We start from the raw sequence: 25,588 nt of genomic DNA on the forward strand, positions 1-25,588 counted from the left end.
TGAACAATATTAGGGTTTAACAATTCAGTCAATAATAATATAATCTACCTACACATAACTTAAGAGTCAAAACATAACTTTAAATTTAAATATGCGGATACAATTCAGTACAAAAATAAAAGCAGTAAAATGTCTCAAAATATAAAATTATTTCCAAACAGTTCAATGCTACAAATACAGTTACAGTTTTGTAACTGCCACACACATATATAAACATGAGAAACAACATTAAATGGCCATTTTCTGAGTCCACTCTATGGTTCCAATATGTTAACTTTGTTGTAGTGTTGATCCTGAATATAGTGAATGTCTGTAGGTCCTCCTTTACGATGACAGCGGGACTTATTTCAGTTAGAGGCTTATTTCTATGCATTGATATGTTCAGCATTGCATTGCATGTACCAGTTATTAAAAAAAAACAAAAAACTAGGAGACTAAAAAGTGGCAAGATGTTCTCTGAGGTATACCTGTCAGATTTTTAGGTAAACGGCTATAAGTGTAGTCACCATTGTCACTCAAACATTCATCAAAGGTACCTTTGGTAAAACTGGATGGTCTTAATATTCTTCCAGTTGTCTTGAATTTGCACAAAACTCTGGCTGAAAAAACATTCAGACATTTTCCATTTGTCCATGAGGCACCTCTTTAACGTACAGGTCGGCTAAAGTTTGCAAGGTCACGGGTCCACATTTAGACCATGTGTCACGTCGGCTAAGCATGGCTTCTACATAGTCATCAGTAAATGTGCAAAGTATGACCTTTAATTAATTGCTCCCCGATACAATCAAGAACCTGTCTCCACGGATAGCGAGTTGCGAGGATATAGTCCATGTGATCTCCGTGGCTATTATCAAACACAGTTTGTTTTCCTGTATAATAAGGCATTTTATAGAACTGCACAACCGAGGGACCGAATGCCCGACACCTTTTGTTGTTTGAACATCCCGTTTTAAGTCCAGCTGTACTTTATCTTTTCGGATCTGAGCCAAGCAGCAGTCTGGAAAATGTGAATTCTTCCACAGTGTGCTGTTGTTGTTCAATGTTCCTGCCTGCCAGGAGCGACGTGCTATGATTTATCTCCTTGAAGAACCTGAAAGCAGACAATATTACGGTAATCAGATAAACGCCCACAAGAACATGAAAGGCTTCAAATAAGCCATATCAAAAACAATCCGAGGCCGACAGGTTCTCGGCAGGGAATAGGTATGGACAAAAATATAGTTAAAAGTCCTTTGGCATATTTGCGGTTTAGAGATTTGGGATATCCTTAGTTGTAATTGCTATGGGTTTATCTCTGTTGGTCTTGGTCATGAAGTAGCAGAGGGTCATCCAATGTGAAGTCAGATCTTTTGGGTCATTTTTTTCATACAATACTGATAACAATGGACAGATGAAGTAGTTGGTATTTCTTGAGGTAAGGACATTGTCCTCCAAACAAGATTCTGTGCAATCGAAAGATGTGAGCTCGATCAATGTGAATGACCCGCGTGCAGAACTTCATTACTCAAGTTTTTGAATAGTCTGGTTTATACGGTGGTTTATGAAAGTTATGAAATCATTGAGTCGCTCAGATTTATTCTGTGGTTACCGAGCAAAACACAGGAAACTCGGTACAATAACACCAGGAGCACTTTAATTCAATTAACCCGGGCAACTCCAATTACTCAAGGGCTTGGATCCAGTCTCACAGAGTTAAGAGAGCAAATACTCTTTGCCTAACAGCTGAAGAAACTAAAGCTGAAGAAAACCAGACACCTAAATGGTGATTAACGGGGTTTGGGTTCATCCAATGTGAAGTCAGATCTTTTGGGTCATTTTTCATACAATACTGATCACAACACACTAGGGACAGATGAAAGTAGTTGGGTATATTCTCTTGAGGTAAGGACTATCCCTGTCACTTCCAAAACAAAGATTACTGTGCAATCTGAAAGATGTGAGCTCCGAACCGAATTCATATGTTGAATGACACTCGGCGTGCAGAACTTCATTACTCAAGTTTATTGAAATAGTCTGGTTTACTACGGTGGTTTATGAAAAGTTACCTGAAATCATATGAGTCGCCTCATGTTATTTACTTCTGTGGTTACCGAGCAAAACACAGGAAACTCGGTACAATAACACCAGGAGCACTTTAATTCAATTAACCCGGGCAACTCCAATTACTCAAGGGCTTGGATCCAGTCTCACAGAGTTAAGAGAGCAAATACTCTTTGCCTAACAGCTGAAGAAACTAAAGCTGAAGAAAACCAGACACCTAAATGGTGATTAACGGGGTTTGGGTTCAAAAACAACTAGAATGCGAATAAAAAGCTTCTTACCTACCTGGTTGCGTGTTTTGTGAGATTTCTGCAGCCAGACCCGCCACTGATCATAAAGTTTGATACTCATACCACTGCAACCGTAGGCGTGTTTGCGCACCCAGCCAAAGAACTGCTTCAAATCCCGCCGCAACGTGGAGTTCTGCTGCCCCACCTTCGAGTCACATGACCCTGTCAGCAGCCGCTCTGCGGGGGAAAGACAAAAATCAACACGTATCCATCCTGGGAGACAAGCGCCTATCGTACACGCATCAAGCTTATCACAGATACAGAGCACAGTTTACACAGCCAACAAACACAAGTTGGGATAAAAATAAATCCGTTTTCCATTTTAAATAAACAACAGGTTTCTGAGCTCCAGATGTGGGCTGCTCCAGAAGAGTTAATGTGCAGAGGAGTTAATCTGTTAATCTTCAGAAACAATCCTCTGAAAAATATATCCAACACCCCCCGTGGCTCTCTGGCAAGCCACAAAATGGGGAGATGTATGACTAAAGTAATGCGTTGCATCTGCTAGTTGGTGTCTGCCTGGACTGAGCACAGTCTTGGAAATATGTATCTGATTATAGGATGGACTGCACGACACGTTCAAAATGTGAAAATATGATGAAGGACAGCGAAAGCAACATCTCAATCCAACTATTTCTGCTACCATTTAACTAGTGCCGCTGGCTATATTTTTTTATTTTCTATGTTGCTTTTTGGCCTTTATGTCATTTTTAATAAGAAGAAGACGGGAAATAACAATGCGCCGGATTCATATGTAAGATGAGATGTCTCCCACATGAGACCCGTTGCGCAAAAAGACTGCTAGGCTATGAGTCTACAAGTCCAAGTTTAAAATAATTATAATTTCATGAACTGCATGACTGGATATTAAAATGTATTGGCAGACTTTACTTAGCATGAGTTAATAAAAATCTAACTGTTCATCGTTCATGTTATTGCGTTAAATTTTATTATCAGACACACCTTTTGATTTTAATCATGTTAAAATAAATAAATATTTAAAATACTATAAGATTAAAAATGCTTTAGAAGTATTTTTCATTGTTCACTAATGTAGCTAACTAAGGCTTAGCTAACTAAGGCTTGGTTCATTAACTTAACATTTTGGCTTTTTGTGGATGCCAAGCACAACCAAAAAAAAAAAAAGGCACAATTTGTGATTGTTTGTGTGTATTTACATTTATCTGCATTTAACAATGGTTTTGAACATGGATCATCCCAAGTCAAATTTTGGATGTATTTTTTTTTTTGTTCAAAACTCATAAATAGTATTCTCTAAATGTAATTATAAACTAAGCAAACTTATTAAAAAAAGCAAAGTGAAATTCCTGAACTTTCCTTTTTATATTTACCATGGTATTTACAAAGTACTTAAAAAAATACCATGGTAAACTTCCAAAAAAAATTGTTCCCACTAAGTACTTTCTTTTGCAGGGATCTCTTAAATGATATTTCTCTTACCACTGTGGGGTGTTGAGGCTGCAGTTGGGTGACTCCAGTCACTCCAAATGCCAGCTTTCCTAGATCCCAGAATCCCTACCGGATTACAGCGCACCTGCACAAAATACACTGTGCCTGGCCGCAACCCAGCCAGCCTGCAGGAAGTCTGGTTTCCAACATCATCCACCACCTGCAGAGAAAGACACCCAAAACAGTCTGTTACATCAAACACCTACAGTGGCCACATACCACACACACACTGTTACCCTAACGGGCATATTTAATGTTCTCTATAAGAAGGAAACAAAGCCATTCACTTTCAAAATCCTTAAGCAAGTTCACACAAGCTCATCTACAAAGACGTAGAACAAAGAAATTTCCCTCTTTTGTGTTCCTAGGGGATATACCAACATATATCAGAGACAAAGACAGGAGGAAAATAACAGGGTCACACACAAAAATAATTGTCCTGCCTTCTGGCTCTACATATACGCAGAGAGCACTAACACTACCCTGAGAGAAAATCTGATTAAGTAATTGCACGGGTGCAGACAGCATCATTAACATGTGAGACAAGGCCATTCAAGCCTCAGTGCTTCCTCCTTCCTGTGTGTTAAAGCAGAGGTATATGGGATTCAAATGCAGGAATGTCGAAACGGCCTGGGCCCCCTGTAATTATTTACAATCCCAGTACCCCTGAATCAGTCCCTTTCCACGGTCCATTTCCAGACTCACATTTCAAAAACTACAAACACGGTTAATATGCATGGCTCCGTAATCCGAGGACCATCATTACTATTGGAACGTGATGAGTGGCAGAATGTTAACATCATCAGGTTGCCGTGTAACAGGCACGCTGGGTAATTATTTCCCTTCGCACAGGCTATGTAAGCAATCTGTGGGATTGAGAATGGCGATAATAAACCCCGTGCTTTGAAAACAATAGATCGTCTTCTGTGATGCGTGGGCACTGTCATATTTTGACATGGTTAACTGTGTAAGACTGTGCAACTGACAGCACAATGATGGGTAAGTGAAAAAACAAATTATGTAACCCAACTCTGCCCAGCTTCAGAAGGAAACCTGTCAACTGATTGGATCCAGATGAGTGAAATGGGGACAGCGAAAGCTTAAGTTTATTTGAAGCCCTAAAGTTTAGCCGGACTCTTCCGTGGCCAGAGGACTGGAAACCATGTGCTGTTCTGCTACAGCTGGAAATGACGTTTCGGACAAAGTAATACAAACACGGCAAATTCTACTGAAACATGGCTGTTATCTTTTGAACCACTCTAATTAATCATTGCGCCACTCTACAAATGCTTTAAAATTGAGGAACTGACACTTACTCACAAGCATACACAGTTTGCATTACAAAACAAGTGGGTGTAAAAGTGGGAAGATGGTAATAGTAATCAGAATAATGAGAGTAAGGAGCGAGCCGATGACGTGTGCTCATTGATCGAGTGTGCTACTGTACCTTCCAGTCACTGCTTTCCTCCAGTCTGTATCTGATCTGGTATTTGGCCTGAAAGAGGAAGTCTTTTAGTGCAGGTGGTGTCCCCCAGCGCACGGTCAGCTGGTCCTCCAGGTCGCCCACTCGGCTCACAGTCACATCAGTCGGTGGGTCCGTTGTCACTGAGAGGAAACGACACAAACAACATGTGATAAGGATGGTGTAGCTGCAACAAAAGACTTATATTTGTAACTTATTCTTGAAATCTTGATATGAATTTGAATTGAAATTACAAAGAAAAGCAGTTTGTTGAACTGCAATTTGACAATTCTAAAGTTTTCTTCCACCCTGATCCACAAGCAGTACATTCATTTACATTCAAATATTATGAAAAATCTATCTATCATCCACTCGTGCAACCATTCATCCGTTACCGAAATTCTTTTGAATTTGTACTCCGTTTCATTTTTTTACATTGAATTTACAATTAAAATTCTGCATCTTATGAACTTTAGGTTTGTATGAAATAAAGAGGTTCAAATAGTGTCATGCTTCAATTCTTGACCTGGAATTTGAATTGGAATGACAGAAAGGAATTTATTAATCAGCAATTAAAATGAAGAAGTAAAGAAATTTCCACTCTGTTCCACAAATGTTAATTTCTTAAATATTGTGGTCATCAAAATATAAATATCTATATTCTAAAATGACTGAATAATATATAGTTCTGATCTCGTGGATATCAAGTTTACTCACTACAAATTTGTATCAAGTCTGTTTTTAAGAAATAAAATACATACTTACTCTGGTAAGTTTTGTAAAACTAGCCAATCCCAAACTTTTGCCATTTTTTGTGTGCAATATGCACCAGCTTGGGCGGTCTGCAAGCCGAGACTAGAGACTTTCGATCTTGTGATTCAACTAAGATGAAACAAAGGCTGCTTCTCGATATTCAAGCTGACTAATTTTTTCTGTATTTTTCCGCTTTGCCTGCATTTTGTTCAGGCTGCACTGATAGTGCTTCAATTTCCAAGTAATTGGAGTTTTCTTGGAACTCAAAGCTGTTGTTTAATTAACTGGTAACTAAGATGAGCATGGTCTCTTTTGCTATGGAGGTGGAGGCACTAGGTGTGGTGGCTGTGTCATAACTATGGCATGTTTCGAGGAGCACCCACCTTCCTCTTAATGCACTTTCCATTGAAAAATCACCCTGCCTCCCCCGTCAGGTACAGTTACACTGATTTACACTCACAAGATATAAAAGTTTAAAACTTTCTCATCAACTTTTTAAGAATGGAGGCTTAAGTGTGTGTTCAGGCTATTTAAGTTTAATTGCAAATACTTTCTAATGTCTTGCCAAGACAAAATGCCCCCCAACTTAGGTCCTAGCAATTCTAATTCCATTTTTATGAAGATGTTTGTTGTATAAAATGTCTGTCTGAAGAGATTAGCTTGGCTTGCACTCAAAGCACATAAGATCTTAAGAATTCAACAAAACAGACTTCATCCTATTCCAGTCAGATTCCTAAACAGTAGCCCCAGGTAGGTCACGGTACTGGGATTAGCGAAAAACTTCATAAAAATTCCATTCGTCTGTAAAGGAAGGCTTTGCAGGTATGTGTGAGTAGGTGGGTAGATACTGTATGAGGCAAAGGGATACTGACGCTGTGATGGACCGCTGCAATTCGTCATGCCTCCACCCAGTTTTTACAAGGAGTGGCGCTCTCACGTTGCACGCGGTTGCCTCGTATTCTGTGCTGCTCATGAGGAGAACACCTGGGGCTGGGGTCAAAGGTCACGCACACTCACCCACATCTAAGATATCCAAGTAGATGATGTCAGATGTTGCGGTTCCGAGTTGGTTGGAGGCCTCCACCCATATCTCGTAGGGTGTGAAGAGGGCGAGGTCGCGGGGGATGTAGCATGTGTACGGCTCTCCAGCGCTGTAGTCCTCACACTCCTTCTCTCGTCCATACCACCTATAGGTGCGCAAACATGGTTTATTTTCTGATGCGTACCGACAGCTGCATGGACACAATATATCTGTATTCTGTAATCTATAGCGGGTTTCCTATATGGAGGCTTTTAATGATAAAAGCCAATGGACAAGCCAATCATATAGCCTCAAATGTGGAGATGATTCTTTAATTATGGCTTATTCCTTCTGGTATGTTAATGGGGATGTCAAAAATTGATCTGCATTCCATCTGCTCATTGGGCATGGATGCCAATTATTAATGAAAAAACCTTAAAAATAAATATTACATTCACATTTAGTCATCTGGTTTTTATCCAAAGTAACTTACAAATGTAAGTATTAAAAAGCATTTTTTTTATTGGAACTTCCCTGTCACAAAAAAAAAGAGTATGGCATGTGCTTATCAGGAGGAATTAGCACAGATGGTTGGTATGAGACATCCTTAAACATCCTTCCACTGTCCTCCAGTGAAGGGGCATGTAAGAACATGACATATACAAACAAGATAAGGCGTGAATTTGGTAAGAGGCATTGACATGATTGTGAATGACCTGTGGCACTGACCTGAGCTTATATTTGAGTGTGTATCGTGTCTTGATGAATGTTTCTCCCTGGCCCCCAGGGGCCCATCTGCAGGTAAGGTCTTTGGTGTTCCTGGACCAGCAGGTAAGATCCATGGGTTTCTCAGGAGGCACTAAAAAACAGAAAAGGACAATGAGTTTTCACTTAGCTGTCAAAGTGAGTTAGTGGAAAGTGACTCATGCCTCTCATAACACCTAATTTCACGAGAACACGCTTACATATAATTAGCTGAAGTATGATAATGCGCATTTGCCGTGCTGTCTGGGGAAGACCTCAAAGAACAGGAATGGCCTCCCCGTAGAAAGTGTAAAATGAACTTGAAGTGAGGAGATGGGGCAGGGGAGGGATGCTGATAAAATGTCAATGGATAGAGGCAAGTCAGCTGTATTTATACTATGGTGTTTCTCCACCGGTGTTTAATGCGCTCCTACCGAACCTTGTTAATAAAACATCATTAAAGGTACATGCTGTAAATGTTGGTAAATGCTGAGTTAGTACAGAAAATCTGTCAAAAACAGTTGCTTGTTTTGAAGTCAACATGAAACTAAATACAAAAATGAAGGAAGAGACTTGATTTTACAGAACTTAAAATATATATATTTATATTTTATTTAAATATTATAAAATATAATTTTGTATAATTTAATTCTATATAATATCATTTTTTTATAATTTAATAATTCTAGGTAGATGATAGAAAGATAGATACACAGACAGACACCACAGATACATTAAACTGAAAATATATATTATATATTTTTTTTATTCTATTATATAATTACTTATAATTATAATAAATTATAAAAATAATAATAATAACATTTGAGATAATACAAAAATATACCAACAATACATTAAACCGATTCGAAATTACAGAAAAACTTTTACCACTGTTTTTTTATTCTCTACATTAAAACAAAATAATCAAGAAATGTATAAGCAACACAACAATTTTCAACTGTTTTATATTTCAAAATAATACAAAATGTTTCTGGGGAACCAAATCAACATTTTGAAATGAATAATTTATGAATGATCATGTGATATGAGTACATTTTAAAATACATTAAACATTTTTTAAATTGTAATTAAAATATTTCACAATTTAACAGTTTTTTACCGTACTGTATATTGATATAAAAAAAAGTAATTTAAAAACAAAAGAAACGTTACGTTTTGATGAAAGATTATGAATACTGTCTTTTTTGGAATAATACGCACAGATGAATCATTCACAATGAGACGAGGAGCATGTATTAAGAAAGTAAATAGGGTCAGTTTTGACTTTGTGTTGACTTTAAGTATTTTCAATAATGGATGAGTGTCTTCAGCTGTCATCCTCATTTAAGTTCAGGAATGGGGCCAAGATTCCATTCAGATGAGAACAAAAGACACTGCGTCTAAGTGTAAGACTGTGATTATGTGAACCAAACCTTACAGAGAAGACCTCAGAGACATAGAGAGCTTGAGTCAACACAGCACTTCACTCACACACAGACACACACACACACACACACACTTATCGTAACCACATCTCTCCATTTCTGACTTTCAATCTTTTTTCCAAATGACCAGACACTCGCTTCCTTGACTTTGTCTCGCTCTTGTGTGTGTGTGTGTGTGTCTGTGTTTGTAATTTTCCATACTGCCACAATTCCATGTAACTTGACAAATGCGGTACATTTGTTCTGCCATACATGTCAGTTGAGGAAAGCGCCTATAATGGACCACACAGGTGCTAAAAGCATAACAGTAGAACAGATAGCTATCTTAAGAGGCTTAAACAACTCTCTAGTTCATTGGTGGACAGGCAGAAAACATTAAATACTGCAACAACTGTGGCTCAGTGGCAGGGGGTCAATTCATAAAGACTGTCTAATACTTCCACGTCTGACCCATATTCCCCAAGGCTCCAGGCTTACCCACAAAATCCATTTAACTGTATTTAAGTTGGATGCGTGCACATTCGCCAATTAGACACTCTTGGTAGTTGTACAGGAGTAAATACAAACAATATGGTAGAGATACTCACTGCCAACATAGATGCAGGAGCCGGCCAGCACATGACCCCCACTGTTATGGCACACGAGGTTGTCTCCGGAGCGTTGGCGGGACCCTGAGAGACGCGGGAGGGTGACACTGAGCACGGTGGGGCTCAGAATGCTGTAGGTGCTGCTGGGAAGACGCTTTCCGTTCAGCGTCCAGTAGAGTGAGCCTGCGTGAACGCCATGGTCTGGATTCACTGAGCATGTGGCTGTCAGGCTGGAGCCGATTGGAAGGGCCGGATCTTGAGGGTAGATTGTAGCCACCTCTGTGGGAGGGTGAGATAAAGCAGGTTAGAGCTGGAAAGAGGCAGCATGGTTATTACAGGCTGTCTGGATATGGGTGAGCTCACATGATATATGACGTTAAAGGAGGAGACAGACAGACCTCATGACTAACACATCAAAAAAGTTGAGAATGACAGCCTAAATCAGAGCAATGTGGGATACGCAAGATGATTACAAAAGAAAATAATAGGGAACACATACAGTCAGATGGTCCGTCTTCATCTGACTGTACATTATCCCCCTAGATGCGGTTTACTAAATAAATAAATGAATTAATATTAAATAAATATATGCACAAGAAACATTGTCTTGAGGTTATTTTGTGAGAAAAAGTTAAGTGTTCATTAAAAAAGTATTTTATAAATAAATGCACACAAAAAAAACATAATAAATGAACATTAAATATATATACACGCATGTAATATTGGTTTGAGATTATTTTGTTGAGAAAAATTCATTTTGCCTGGGTCAGTATTTAAATACATCTATGGTTTAGTGTCCATTCAAAAAATATTTTACTATAGAATGCACATACAATAAATAAACTAACATTAAATAAATATGCAGCACGCACATGAAAAATTGGTTTGAGATTTTTTTTGTTATGTGAGAGAGAAAAAAAGATATAAAACTGGCAGAGTGTAAAAAATATTGTTTACCAGGGTCAATGTTTGAATACACGCATGGTTTAGTGTTCTTTAAAAAAAGAAAAGCCCACAGAATGCACATCGAATCATTAAATCAACATTAAAGAAATACATGAACATGAAATATTGGTTTAAGTTTGTTTTATAGTATGAGAAAAAAACTATATTGTAAACAATACAATACATTAGTTCCTGACAGCTGCCTGAATTTTGTGTCATTTCTGTTACATTTGACATCTATCACTGCACTGAACAATCCCAGATAATTAGTATAACACGTACTCACATACATGTATTATTTTGTAAACCCTTTTGGAGTTCATTATCACCCTTGTAATATGAAAATGTGGAATCCCTCAAAATAAATGTGTCAGTGCAGAACAACTGAGTAATAGAGGTGATGAGAGAACTGTCATGTGATTACGTGTAATTACATCAAGATGGATAGATAGACTAACCTTAAAAGAGAGATTACATATTCAACACACACTCAGACCGAGAGGAAATAGTGACATTTTTCTCCGTAACAAAAGGGAAACATACAGTTGCAATCAAAATTATTCAACCCCCTTGACCTGCAAGACATTTTGTTGTGGAGAACGACATTTTATGAATTCAGTTCAACAAAGGCATGAGTAAAGTATTAGAGAAAGTTTGTTAATACACTTTTGAGTGATTCTGATGCTTTTTGTTCATCTTGATCATGAGTGGTATTCTACCAGATGTCTCAACATGAAGGCAATACTTGTCTAGTGTTCTTCTACACACTGCATTGAAATGGTTTTCCTCCTTTCATCGGGTCATCTTGCAAGTCTTCGGCCGTACATTGCAGGTTTTTTCTCAGTTGCTCTGATTAAACATTTTATGATATTGTGCTTTTTCTTCCACACCCTCAAAGGTTTTCTGGTAAAACACACTTTAAGCTAAGGAATAAGGCTCAGAGCTGTGTCTCTAGGAACTTTCAATGTCTTGGAAATCATCATATAGCCTTAACCTTTCTAAATTAATACAATATTTCTTCTCTTCTGCTTTTGTGAGATCTCTGTTGACATTTTTGCTACTCAACTTCAACACATGCATGGGCTAACTGTATGTGTAACAGCTCAAGCTAATTCTGTTTTTAATAGAGTTTCTAAAAGCTTAATTGTGTTTTGAGACAGTTTTATTCCCCACCATGCAAATAAGTGATTTAAAAACAGCAATGTTGAATAGGGGTTGAATAATTATGACATAGCAGTATTATTAAAAAATCTTATAACTCAAATATATTACATTATATATTGACAATATCACTTAATATGCCAGTGAACTGTTATAGATGCAAGTTTTATTATATCCTGGATCTTCAGAAAAGCTTGTATTTGTAAAGTACTGCAGTCTCTGAGGGGTTTAGTAATTTTGATTGCAACTGTACAAATCAGTATGCATTAATGAAACAGAATTATGATAGGGCCTTGTAGTACGCATTGCAAGGTGCTGTTTTGACTTAAGTGGATTTAAAAAAATCTCACTCAAAAACATTTCACTTCAAACCCTTTAATGACAGGGGAAATTACAAGTATCTAGGAAATAGGAAATGAGCAGTAAGATATTTGGTTTCAGATCAGAAGGTCTCGTGAAGTAAGCCTGCATCCTGTCATCACTAATGCAATAGCAGAGAAACTCAGTAAGGCCTGGATGCACATCTTACCGCTGATACGGTGAACAACGGGACCACCCTTTGGACAGTCACACTGTGTTGTCAAACCGCAATGAGCTTTTAAAGGGTTACTTCTGTCTACACATTTTTTATTTTCTTTTAACTCAGTTTATATTAATCTGGGGCTTTTGCATTTAACGTTACCTAGAGAAGCGGGGAGTGTATTCTGTCAGTGGCTGTATTGCACTTCACTTTCTAAATCCCCTGCCTGGCACTGAGGGTGTGAATGAGGCAATATTTAATTAGATGTAATTAGTCTCAATCTTCCCTTCCACCAACACCTGCGAATGTCACGTAAGGGGAATGTGCTAAATGCTTGCATTGTAAATGTATTTCACAATAGCTATTAATAATTTAGCCTTGTTATTTACAGCTCAATTATGCCCTTTGATCCAGTTACATTGTTCCTTGCAATTCATTAAAAGTAAATTAAACTTTCACAAACACCTATATTACACCAATACCGAAAGTAGCTATGAATAGAATCCATCATCTCTGTGATAGAGTTGACTTGACCTCAACTTTTCATTCAGTCACACATATGCATAACAGAAATAAGCTTTAAGAAACATGATGTCAGGGTTTGTTGTGGTGCATAAGGCTGAACCCTCCACAATGCTCTGACCTTTTGAAATTTAACCCTTGGTATGCTTTTTCAATACAGTGCCATATAATCCACCGATATAGATATCATAAGTTGTTCAATTCGTTAAACCAGGCAATTTACTACAACAGCATTGTAATGTAAATAAAACACTGAATGCTGTTTTCTTAAAATCTTGTTTACAGGTCAATGGCATTCAGATCTATTAAATTTATTAAAAATACATTAGAAAATGCAAAGCAAAATTTCAGTTATATGATGAACTTATAAAGCTCAAGTTTTTGATATTACAGCATAAACAAAACAACTTAATAAATAATAATATTACTAAGAATTTTTGATTACTTTGAAATGTTGTGGGGCTTAATGTAGACTAATAAAAGAAAGACATTTTTTCTTAAAATGTTGGAAAACCCTAACCACCAGATTAAGGTCCAGGGTAACCAACATGTAAATATCCAATTTCATTTTTAATGTGCCAACAAAATCATAAAAAAATTAATTATATCACAGAGAAGATCAATCTAAACCATCATAACTAGGTGTAAAGATTATTAATAAAATATATTATATTTGTTTATAAAAACAGATCTTTTCTTTAGGCAAAAATGAGAACCATTATATTGCTGTAAAAAAAAAAAAAAATACCAGTCCATAAACATTACAAGAACATGGCACGTTATTGACCTATATACAAAAATAGTCTGTTTTGCAGATGCTGTATAGTTAAAAATTGACTTAGATGATTTTGTTTCATTATCACTGTAAATAACTTAATTTACATCGTATAAGAGTTTTAACTTTTTACCTATTCTATTTACTAATTTAAATTCAATAGCCTGCTGAGCGCGTCAAGTTCTGAAACAAACCTCATTCGATGAAGAAGGTACGTAAGAACACATGTAACACACAGACACACACATACAGAGAGGGCTATAAATGTACTCACGGGTGGAAGACGACAACACGCCGGCAGCACAGTGGAGCAAAAACAGTAACCAGATCATCTTACGAAATAAGTTCGCTTTCTTTCTTTTAGTACAAGAGAGTGTATTTGGACTATGCAGGAATAGCCTATTTGATCCACGCATGCCACACCGAGTCCAGCTCCAGTGCAGCAGAAGAGTTGATCCCAGCGTCAGTTCCTGAGCTGCTGGCGTCTCGCGGATGTTCCAGAAGACTGAACTTTAAAGAATATCCGTCAAATGTTCAGTTGATGTCAGGGTGCATTCGTCCTCTTCATTTACTTTTGGCATCGTTTACCGTGCTGAGGATCTCCACTGCTAGGAAACATCCAAGTTTATACTTTGCAAGCTCCTCCCATGTCTACCCACATAGTTCCAAGTCATTTTTGCCTCTTTCGTTTTATTCCTCCCTTCCTTCTGTCTGTGCCCTCCTCTTGTCTCGAGCAGGTCTTGAATCTAGAACAGTGTAATATCTGTTTCCTGGTGAATCCCGAAGTTTTGGCCTACCTGTGGGCCAGGAGAATCTCTTAATGGGAAATCTTACCTTTAGCCTTATTATGGACAGTCATTTAAGGCTGAGCAGTTAGATTCTTTGACAACGGATTGGAAGAAGTAGCAACTTAAATCACCTTCTGTACCCCTTATCTCTGACATGCCTCTTATACATATTATTATATTTGAACAGAATGAAATAAAGGGAGATAATGTGACTCTAATAATAATGTATTCTCTTCTGTATTCCAAATTTTCTATGCAATATAAAAAGAAAATGTTATTTTGATTATATTGTATAGCATTTTGCCAATTGTTTTGATATGAAAAAGGTGTGATAAAAATTATGGAAATATTTATATTTATTATAATATAAAAATAGATTAGGTATGAATGTAATTAACCTATAATTATATACAATTATGCAGAGAAAGAATTATATTGACAGTAAGTCAGAATTAAAAAAAAAACATCTCATACTGCAAAAATAAAATAATTTGCATTAAATAGAATTATTTAAAATAAAATAAAAATACAAGACAATAGATTTCCAAAAACATGAAAAGCTTAACACTTTTTATTATTTATTTATTTATTTTTCTGTAAAAAGTTTAAATCAATGAAAAATGATCAGTTCAATACCAACACCTCAAAGTTGTCATGACTAATGTTTGACTAATGGTGGTTATGAGCAGTTGGAGACGTGGTCCTAGTCATTGAGTCACCCACTCAGTGAGAAAATATAATTTGAAACAATAACCATGACAGTCAGTTCGCCTGTGGGTCAGCAAGCCACAGAGCAGCACTTTATCTGTTGTACAAAAAAACTTGTTAATACCCGGTTTACCGTTAGTTCCTCGCTGGTTCTGTCTCGTAAATGAGTTAGTAGACTTTCTTTCCAGTTATCACCATACAGTGCTATAACAAGAGGGATGTCATCCAAAATCAATGAATGGGGACAAAGGCCATTCATCTCACAGAGCCCTCAAGGGAAGGGAGAGCACATTCATTAATTCTGCCTTCATTCTATACTTTCATGCATATGTCTTCTAAACAGCCGGTCTGCACTTCTAAACACCTTGTTCCTAAATATATTCTACACTTCTAAACAATTTACTCATGCATATGTATCATGTCTGAGTCAATGCATTCTTAAGAACGTTATCATAAATAGCGCACCTCTGGAAATTTACATTTACAAATCAAGATGTTGTAATCACAACAACCTCAGCAGGCTTTAGATTAATGAAAGCCGTACAAACGGATTAACAAGGTATAATTATTTGTGAATGAAGTAGCTGTTCCTGGGAAACAAACGACTGTAGGAACTGACATGCGTGGTCATTTTACACAGAAATAAGCTCCAGATTTCAGAGGAAATGGTCTTACTATCATCTGCCTCAGATCTTTGAGTCTTTAGGAATATAATCCAGTCCATTAAATAACTTTGGATCAACTTGAACGGGCGAGAATGATTATACTTTTCGCTAAATCCTAAAAGATGGGAAAATAATCCAAAACATTAGCTATGCAGATCAACTAGAGGAGAGGAAGGAAAGGAGTTCCTCCAGTATTACGGTATCTGAGTGATGTGTTGAAAGAGTTCTGCTTTGGAGACAGAACAACAAAGATAGTTAGAAACAGAAAAGCAAACAAGAACTTCCTCTCAGCAAATGAATTACAACGTAAATCTCTCGGCCAATTCACTGACCGCATCTGATTGGACACATACTCAGCTAGGTGATGCCTATCCAGAACATGACTTAGACTTCAAGGAATTGTCTGTATCTAAGAGGACATTTATCCTCCAGAAGCCTGCTCTGAGACAGCACAACACACCATAATGAGACAGGGAAGCATTGATTACCAGGACCCTGTGATTTAGTGGGTGAGCTCTGGCATGTGGAACAAATTATCCCACCATAAAGATTTCAGGGGGAATTCTCTTCGGGATGGAGGCTTGGACTCCGAGCATTCAAGCCGAGTGTGAAAGTATTGGCTGCTATTTTTGAAGCACTCCAAGGAACCCAAATTGGACATGCAGTAATATAATGATGATTACCCAAAGGGGATTAAACCTTAGTCCAACACACCTCAGCATTTTATGTCCAATCAACTTGGCCGACACAGAAACCCTCTCAAAAATGTCTGGAAAGCTGGGAGAGGATCCAGTTCTGCGAAACATGTGCTGAAATCACTGTAAATCAAGCAATTTCCTCTTAATACACAGAGACAGTCACTGACCCCAGCAATACAATCCCCACTGATTGGGAGAAAATGTTTGTTTGAAGTAGGGTCAAAGCATTTCCAGATTCAGTTAAGCTTTGTTTATATTGTAATGTATGTTACAATGCATTATTTCTTTAAATAATGGATAATTGTGAATTAACATGGAATGAAAAGTCAAAGAAATATAAATCAGATCATCGTTTCTGAAGGATACCCCTGACATATTTCTAAAGCCAGAGAAGCACCTTTGGCATCCCTCCCAATAATGCATGACAGATGTACAGTATATCAACCATACACTCGGTGATGGCAAGATCTTGCAAATGTGAAGCCAAAATTCCCAAGAGTCTTAGAGTTGTTAACTTGCTCTTTCTACTCTTTCCATCTGGATTCAATGTGCTGGGTGAAATGCATCGACAATCGAACAATGGGTTGAGAATGTATATTACACCATTCATTCTCTTCCTTTGCCAATTCTTTATTCATTCCCCAAATGCTGTACTTACTTCCTCTATTCTCTTAGTTAAGCAAATCTTGCAATATTTCCTGGCATGTGTATATCATATCTGTGCTATATAATCTTTCAGAAAATGAAAATATTTGGAAAATGTACTGTTCGATTCAAATTCACGACTCAAATTCCTAAATATCTAAACATGCCCCTAAATTAAAATGAGATTTTAAAGTCAATGCATACTAATATGAACATATATGTATGGAAGTCGGAATAATAATACATAAATATAAACAATTCAGTGGTCTTTTTCATGCTCTAATTGTTCTGATGCTGTTAAGATTTTTAATTAGACACAATGATACTCAAAGCTTTTATTCTGCACTTTCTATAAATATTACAATCAGCTATCTGAAAGTATAACAACAGATACAAAAACCACTAGTCGGAGTGCACAATAAAATTAAATCTAGGCAACTGAGCTGGGTGTCATTCAAAAACAACCATTAGAGGGAGCACAAACACAATGTATTTAATTCAACTTGAGAATTATTTTCAGGATTGAGGATTATAGAAATGAGAATTTTACAACAACTGGTAATACAATCTCTAAAGTTGTGAGGCTATCCAAATCATCTTAACTGCATATAAAAAACTAACATGTTGTTAAGCACATTTTCAATTGCTAAAAAATTAAAAGAGTTTCATTTGGTTACTCTTTTTTGTGCTAACTAATCAATATGGAAATTATTTTGATACAAAATACAAAATAATCTATGAAGCAATCAAACTCAGGGTGTTTCAAATAATAAAAAATATCAAATAAGAAACAAGTAGGGAGGGTCGCATAATGTGGAGAGCGGGTGTCTTTAAAAAAAAAAGTTGTGCATGCAGGTTGTGCATTAGTCAGTCTCATGTTCTGCTGTGTCACTGTGCGCTTTTTTATTCTCTTGGCACTGTATAAGTGAAAGAGCACACCTGATGACCTGCACACATTGCAAAGAAGCAGTTTGCATATTATACAAAGGACAAAGTCCATTATCTTCTTTTTCAATAAGAAAGAACACTAAATAACAATTGCACCTGTCCTCAAAAGGCAAATAATGATATTTGATTGTGGTTCTAAACAGTTCTAAATTTAAAAATTTAATTTAATTTAATTTATGCATTTAGCAGACACTTTTATCCAAAGCGACTTACAGTGTTTTACTGTATACCAAAGTGTGCATAGTAAGCATTGATAGGTGTTGTGTTAAAAATGAGTAGATTATTATCATATCATAATTACCATTATCAATAAATGCTAATTGATTCAATGTTTTAAATGCTTCTGCAGAACTAAGAATGACTAATTCAGTGCAAACACTGCCTTAAGAAAACGCTTTGCATATGCACCTGATCTTTGTAACATTAAACTTTGCTGTCCTTTGTTGGAACATATTTGCTCTTGCACCTCAAGCTCTAGGTGGAAAACACTGTTTTACATGGAAAACAATGTTTGCGCTTCAATAACTTCCTTAAGATCATGACAAGGCAAGAATCAGTAAAAGAATCCTCACAAATGCCGCTAAGGTCAAAGACCTGGGTGTAACCCAACAAGAACCACGATCCGGCCTTGAAGGAATCCTTACAGTAAAATGATTTGCTATCTTCCAGAAATCCATAAAATCTGATATTCTATATCTGTATATAGCTTTGTGTCAACACTGTTAATGGCTATGTTTGAAGGGGCAAATATGAGGCTGAAGTTCCCCTGTTTGAAATGTGGATTAGCTTGTTCATTATTGTGGAATGCCACTCACATTATATTCTGACTCACTAAAGCCAGTGACAATTAAAATCTCAACAAGCCCAAACATATACAAATTTCATCTAGGATTAAGAAGAGGGTTTCCCAGTGGGTGTCTATTTGCCTCTTACATAACAACTTGAAGGATTTTTGGCAAAGAACATGTCAAATTTTCTGGACTGTGAAGCATTCAGAGATGGGTTATCTGTGAGGTATATTTAAATAACAAATGAGATTAACTGACAGTCCTCGATATCTTTGCTTTCGGTTTGTCAGTCAGCCTGTGATAGGTCCCACTGGCCTTCAGCTGAACAGAGGAGTTGCACAGTCATGCTGATGTCAATGGCACTCAGTGTTTGGAGCGCTGCCAGCGGGAACGCGCGCTAGTGAGTGTGCACGAGCCTCCTTCACACAGTCATACTGCGCTGTGTGTTTGGAACTTGGAAGGCTGCTGACGGGCGCGCTAGCGTTAGTGAAAGCGTGTGCGCGCGTTTCCCATCGCAGTCAGTTGACAGCTTGAAGGCAGTCGAGCTTCGCCACACAGCAAACTTTCGATTTTTTTCCCTCCCTTCTGTTTTGCTTTGACGTTTTACGCGCCAACTGCTGGAACGTTCTGTTCGTGAAAGCGTGCGGAGGACATTCCCTTCTTCATTTATTCATCTCTTATTTGAATTTTAACAGCATTGTTCTTTATATAAAGCACCTATGACAGCACGTAACGTAAGTGGAAGTAAGTGAAGAACTGTCGCCGGTTCCTGAAACAAGGTGAGTGCTTTTAGAGGGTGTAGATAGAGGACTGCCTTACATTTGTGTCGATGGACACCAGAACGCTCTATAAAATGCGCGCTTGGCAATTGTCTAAACTAATATGTTATTTTGATTCTTGCATGATCAGCACAATGTTATCGGGGTGCGACAGCCAGCCCACGGTGTGATGTCACAGTTCCTAAAATCATGAATGAGCGATTCATGTTTTTTTTTTTCTCCCCAATTTAAAATACTGACAGAGTAGGTTAGTTTGGTTCTCTATAATCCTTAAGCAATATCACACGAGCAGTGCTACTGTAGCAGCATTGCACAGATTCAGCAGTAGGTAAATTAAAATAAAAACTAGCATGATAGCTAGTGTAATATTATGCAATAACGTTAATTATAAATATCGTGTAACTTACGTTTCACACAAACATTGGTGAGTTAGTTCGTATATTTCTTCTTAGTCAACGAAAATTGTTCCGAACGTGCCAAAGTTGAAAGCTTTGGGTGTCACCAAGCAACGCTCATGCTAAAACCCGGAGTGGAACAACGTGTATTAGTGGAGCGGAACGACCCCTCCCTCGGTCAATGCTTTATGTAATCACTCATTGTAGGTCTACTCCAGAGTTTCTATGTTCTGTGCTCTGTACAAGAAACCCGTCCCTAACGCCCCGTGCTGCATGCAGTCAAACATCTCTGTAGTAGTGTTATGTCTGACACCAAAACTTATACATTATACAACAGTCTGTTGTAAACGATAATCTTTTGTTTGTTGTTGGTTTTGTAATTCTCATATAGACTAAAACATGAAACTTGACTGAAACTGAAAATTGCAAATTTTATGATTTTTTTAAGTGTCAATACGCCCAAACAACTTATAATCACTTTTGATAAAAACATAAAAAGAAGAACAAAAATGTTAAGAAAGAATAATTTGCAGAGATAATATCCTGTTCCGTGATAAGAAAAAAAAAATACTTTTGAGTAAAATTTTTACATTTTAAGTTTGACTTCAAAAGGGGGGGGGGGGGGTGAAATGCTCGTTTTCACTTAATATCATGTTAATCTTGAGTACCTATAGAGTAGTACTGCATCCTTCATAACTCCAAAAAGTCTTTAGTTTTATTATATTTATAAGAGAAAGATAGTCTGTACCGTTTTTTCCGGAAAAACACGAGCGACTGGAGGCTTGACGTGTGGGCGGAGCTAAAGAATCACGAGCGCCAGTAGGCTTTTGCATTGAGAGGGCCTTGTTTGTAAAACAAGCATCTTCGAAATGCAGGGAACAAACAAAAACACTTGCACAACTCCAACTCCAAAAAAGAGGGGGGGGGGGGGGCTTGTTACTGTCCCATAGACTGCCAAGTAAATTACACTGTCATGGTCTCGAAAATTATGAGAGACATCGTCAGAATGGTCCATCTGCCATCAGTGGTTAACCGTAATGTTATGAAGCGGCGAGAATACTTTTTGTATCCGAAGAAAACAAAAATAATTACTTTATTCAACAATTTGTCTCCTCTGTGTCTCTCCGCATTACCATAGTGCCATTCTGAGGAATATCCGCTGAACGCAAACTGTGTATGCTCTTCTGTGTCAGCCGTGACACAAGGATGTGTTTTCTGTGTGTATTTACACTTTGATTTAAACAAAAACATAATGTTTTTCAAATATAGCTTTTACAGTTCAAACATTACCTCAGATTATCTAACTGGTAGCTGATACAAACTGTGGAAAGTCCGTGGCAGCTAAGCATATAAATGAGTATAAAGTACAGTCCTGTGAAAATGCTTATAATTATACAGTATATCCACCGAAGATATATGTATGTAGACAGATTTCCATTTATGAATAAAGCTTTAATGTTTTTAAACCCCCACACTAGTGGTACAGCCCACACTGCAAATTGCAAGAGAAATAAAATTGGCAAAATAGACAATCGTTTAGATTTCATTTATTCAAATGATTATTTCTGAAGTCAAAATTTTGCAAAAGTAAAATAGAAAAAAAGGTAAGAAAATGGTAATTACTCATTTATGAAGTAACTGAATTTTCTTTTTTTAAATGTGCGTATGGTTTAAATGTTTTATTTTTGCATTTGCACCCTATGGCATAAAAACTACACGGATCTTGATTGTGCTGTGGCTTTAACCCCAACTAATTTCATTGACAATGTAAAAATAGACAAAGTATATGGCAAGATTGTGTCTAAAATGTAAGACACTCAGCCTTAACTGATTGTTGAAGTTCAGAACAGCACTCTTGCTTGTGTGATATTGCTTAATTATATGATTCTATTCTCCTTTTTAATTATGTGTATCCCTGCTGATTTGAGGGGTTAAAGTGCTTCATTGCTTCATGCAGAAACGATTGTGTTCATCTCTGTTACAGTCCTCGCACCCGCCAGCTCTGCATATTCTGCACGTCTCTCTTTGATAATCAGCTAGGTAGAAGTGAGCTCCATGCATGAACTGTGTTCCCATTGACATGGTCCTTATAGTGTTCATTGCTCCCTACTCCCTGAGCAGGGGAAATCTGTTAAATTTTCCCTCACTTCGGAGCATTTATTCACAGATTTGCGCTGTGCAACGTCTTCACACACGGACATATGTGGCATCATATACCTCGGTAAATAAATACAATTTAAATTCACATCTCGAACACTTCAATGCACTTTGATTGGAACATATACGTTTGCTTCGAACTGGAATCATGTAATGCCTCTGTCTATGTGTGCAGTAGTTTACTTTTTATTTATTGTTATTTACTTACCAGTAATAACTAGAACTAAGGGATAAAGCACAATTAGCTGGTTGTTATTGTGAAATAAACCTCAGACTGGGTGACCAGGACCTCATAAGACATAATGACAATGCAGCACTGATCTGACTCTTTAGTCAACTGTCCCGAAACTCTCACAAACTGGCCCAGGGCCACAAGGTGATTCATATTGTTGAGTCCTTAGCTAATTGAACTATCATTAGTCATCTCTGTGAGTCACACTGCAGTACATTCCTAAAGTGTGTGTGTGTGTGTCTGTGTGATAAAGAGATACAGAGAAAGAGAGAGAGAGAGCACATCTAACTCTTTCTAAGTTAACTAGTAGATTATGAGAATTGTGCAAGGATTTCAGTGTACTTTATCAGATCAAAGGATTTCCCATCAGCCTGATTCTAGGTCAGTGATCACCGCCCTGCAATGTACCCAGTGTCTTTATGATTCAGTTTTCCTCATAGTCATGAACACTTTCCAGAGTGCCCTTAAACTGACTCACTCTTTTATCAGGACAATGGTGATGTGTCATGGTGCAGTTATCAAGATGGGTTTTGTACTCTTGCTGACACAGTGGAACTGCGCTCTCTCTCTCTCTCTCTCTCTCTCTCTCTCTCTCTCTCTCTCTCCCTGGAGTGGTGAGGACTTTGTTTTATTACAGGCATAGCCCACCTCAAATTGAAAAATCTGTCATTATTTACTTACCTCATGCCATTGTCAACTTGTTTGTTCTGCAGAGCACAAAAGTATAGTCTTTATCAGTTCATGTGACCATGTCTGTAAAGCTCCATAAAGTACAAAAACACTGCAAAGTAAAGTGGACACATGCTATTTTTTTTTTATCTATGCATGAGCAGAGGCCATAGACAATTTTAGATAAAAAAGAATGTCAGTAAATAATAACTAAATACGGCTTCGAAAGACTTGGATTACTGCACACGAATCGCAGTACTACTTTTATGTGTTTTTTTCTTTTTGGAGCTTGTCAGATGTGGCCTCTATGAACTGGAGTTCACATGCACTCTTATAATGCACTTAGAGCAGTACCGCAGTCAAGTTAAGAGCTCATGTAAACAGGCTTCAAAAATGTTTTAACATAATATCACACAAAAACAAGATAAACAATAAATTAATAAACAAATAGATAAAATAAAATGGAAACATTGATAAGAAGAGGAAAGCATGCTATACCTTACCAACTAGATCATCAAAACATTGTTTCAAGAATGTATCACATTTATTTATTACTAGTTAAACAACAAGTATGCATTTGAATAAAACATTTCATGTTGTAGGTTGGGATACAGATAAAACCACATTTATTAGGGAGTATTCAAAGTAGCATTGAAAATTAGGATTGAAAATGTATCTTAATCCGAGTAATTCCTCACTCTGACTAATAGTGTTCATGTTAGCAATGTATAGAAACTGCTGTGTAATGGTTCTTTAAAAATATCAACTGATTTGTTCCACAGACACAGCATGTGTGTTTCGAATAACATGAGGGTGGGCAAATATTAACTATTCATGTAACTGCATCATTTTCCAAAGTGGTAGTTAACAAGGACAAAAGTTCCAGCTTGTCACGTTCTGTTCTATAATTTATCAAACAAACTGACACTCAGTGTGTTAATGGTTAATCCCACCAGAGCCATGGTGCTGATGTGCACAGCACGTTAATGCTCTCTTTAAAGTTCGGCTTAGCTATATGGCATGTGGGAGCATGACACAATGAGCCTTTATGAGAGATGGAGGCAACAACTGAAGGAGCCGTGGCTGGCAGCGTTGTCTTGTGATAAAACCTGCTTTAAGACAAATAAGTGTGTCCTCGGCACTCTGTATTGTGCAATAATAGCAGCAGAGATGACCTGCAAGTATGGGATGTTACATAACCTTTGAAAAAAATTAGCTTCTGATGAACAACAACATCAAGATCACCAACAGAGACTTTGGCCTTCACTCGAAAACCATGTTAGTGTGCACAAAGGTCTTTTGATACAGAACTATCCAAGCATGGTTTTCAAAGTATTGTCAGTATTATGCAGGAAATCACATGTTGCGTCTGTGAATAAGGGTTGGGCTAGGCATTTTTTTTTTAAGTCTACTTGACATCCGTCAAGGAATAGGGAAGTGAAACATGATTCAGCCAAGTCTGTGCAGCTGTCTACATAGACTGTAATTAAAGACAGTTTCTTGTACTTATTATTAGAGTAGAAATGGTCTCTTCAGGATTTGTGTAATGTGGCCTTTGTATTCCTTGTAATATCGCCTTTTCCATGTAGCGTTTGTTTAGTTTTATATCTAAGATATCTTCCTCGATCTTATTGGCTGTATTCAATTATGCATTTGGTAAACAATGACAGCACTGGAGGGGATAAACAAAACATTTCTCAAAGTTGTTTCTCTGTTTTTCACAGGGTGAAAAGAGCACAAACCATCTCGGAGGACAATAACTTTTTTGGAAGAAAAGAATATTGCCTTTTTAATACTTTGTTAGTTAAGATAACTTCGTTTGTACATCCTCTAGTATATAAATGACTTTTTCCCTCTTCTGTACAAGCCAAAGAGCAACATTTGTCTGATTTAAAAGAAAAAACAGAGTGATATTTTCAAAATGCCAACTTGGCTTGATACAGAAATTTGGTATGGTGGACTTCTAACCAGGGAGAAGAAACATGGCTCTCTATCCCCAAGCGATCATCAGTTGTGCCTGTATTTCTTCATGACACGTGGATGGATATAGACATTGTTCCACTGCAGTCGCCCTCCATTTCCTATTTATATCAGTGACATTCTAGGTCTCAGAGAATGATATGTCCAAGAAAGAAGAGGCCCATCAAAGATGAGGATTTCTCTGCCATCGTGGTGCCCTCCATGAGGGGTCATGGTTACTTGGATTACACGGTTGAAAGTCATCCCTATAGAGCCATGGAAATCATGGACGAGTTCCGCCATCATGAGTTGCTCTGTGACCTGGTTCTTCATGTGACTTACAAAGACAAGATAGTGGATTTTAAGGTAAGAGATATGGAAGTCAGTTCTTAAAAGTGCAAAGGTCCAAGTAAGCTTGA

The 25,588-nt window shown here is 37.4% G+C and overlaps 2 protein-coding genes across 3 annotated transcripts in view; one reads left to right on the forward strand and one right to left on the reverse strand.

Moving 5' to 3' along the window:
* Positions 1-20,691, reverse strand: LOC113120205 (cytokine receptor-like factor 1). 2 transcript variants are annotated; one of them, XM_026290143.1, is made up of 9 exons: positions 20,165-20,691; positions 14,013-14,535; positions 9,816-10,094; positions 7,766-7,895; positions 7,033-7,202; positions 5,248-5,405; positions 3,792-3,960; positions 2,326-2,507; positions 1-1,090 (listed from the first exon to the last, which is right to left on the reverse strand). In XM_026290143.1, the coding sequence occupies exons 2-9, from the start codon at positions 14,152-14,154 to the stop codon at positions 1,067-1,069; spliced, it is 1,254 nt and encodes a 417-aa protein (XP_026145928.1). In that variant the 5' UTR covers positions 14,155-14,535; positions 20,165-20,691; the 3' UTR covers positions 1-1,066. The 2 variants fall into 2 exon arrangements, with proteins under 2 accessions (XP_026145928.1, XP_026145934.1); XM_026290149.1 differs by lacking the exon at positions 20,165-20,691 and having other exon boundaries at positions 14,013-14,706.
* LOC113120194 (kelch-like ECH-associated protein 1) overlaps positions 19,363-25,588 on the forward strand; it is a 12,178-nt gene continuing 5,952 nt past the window's right edge. Inside the window, exons 1-2 of the mRNA XM_026290136.1 lie at positions 19,363-19,757; positions 24,935-25,535. Of these exons, the coding sequence (XP_026145921.1) occupies positions 25,326-25,535 (210 nt within the window). The 5' untranslated portion in view covers positions 19,363-19,757; positions 24,935-25,325. The remainder of the gene's footprint in view (positions 19,758-24,934; positions 25,536-25,588) is intronic.

This window comes from Carassius auratus, chromosome 2 (genome assembly GCF_003368295.1).
Source record: "Carassius auratus strain Wakin chromosome 2, ASM336829v1, whole genome shotgun sequence".
NCBI lineage: Eukaryota > Metazoa > Chordata > Actinopteri > Cypriniformes > Cyprinidae > Carassius > Carassius auratus.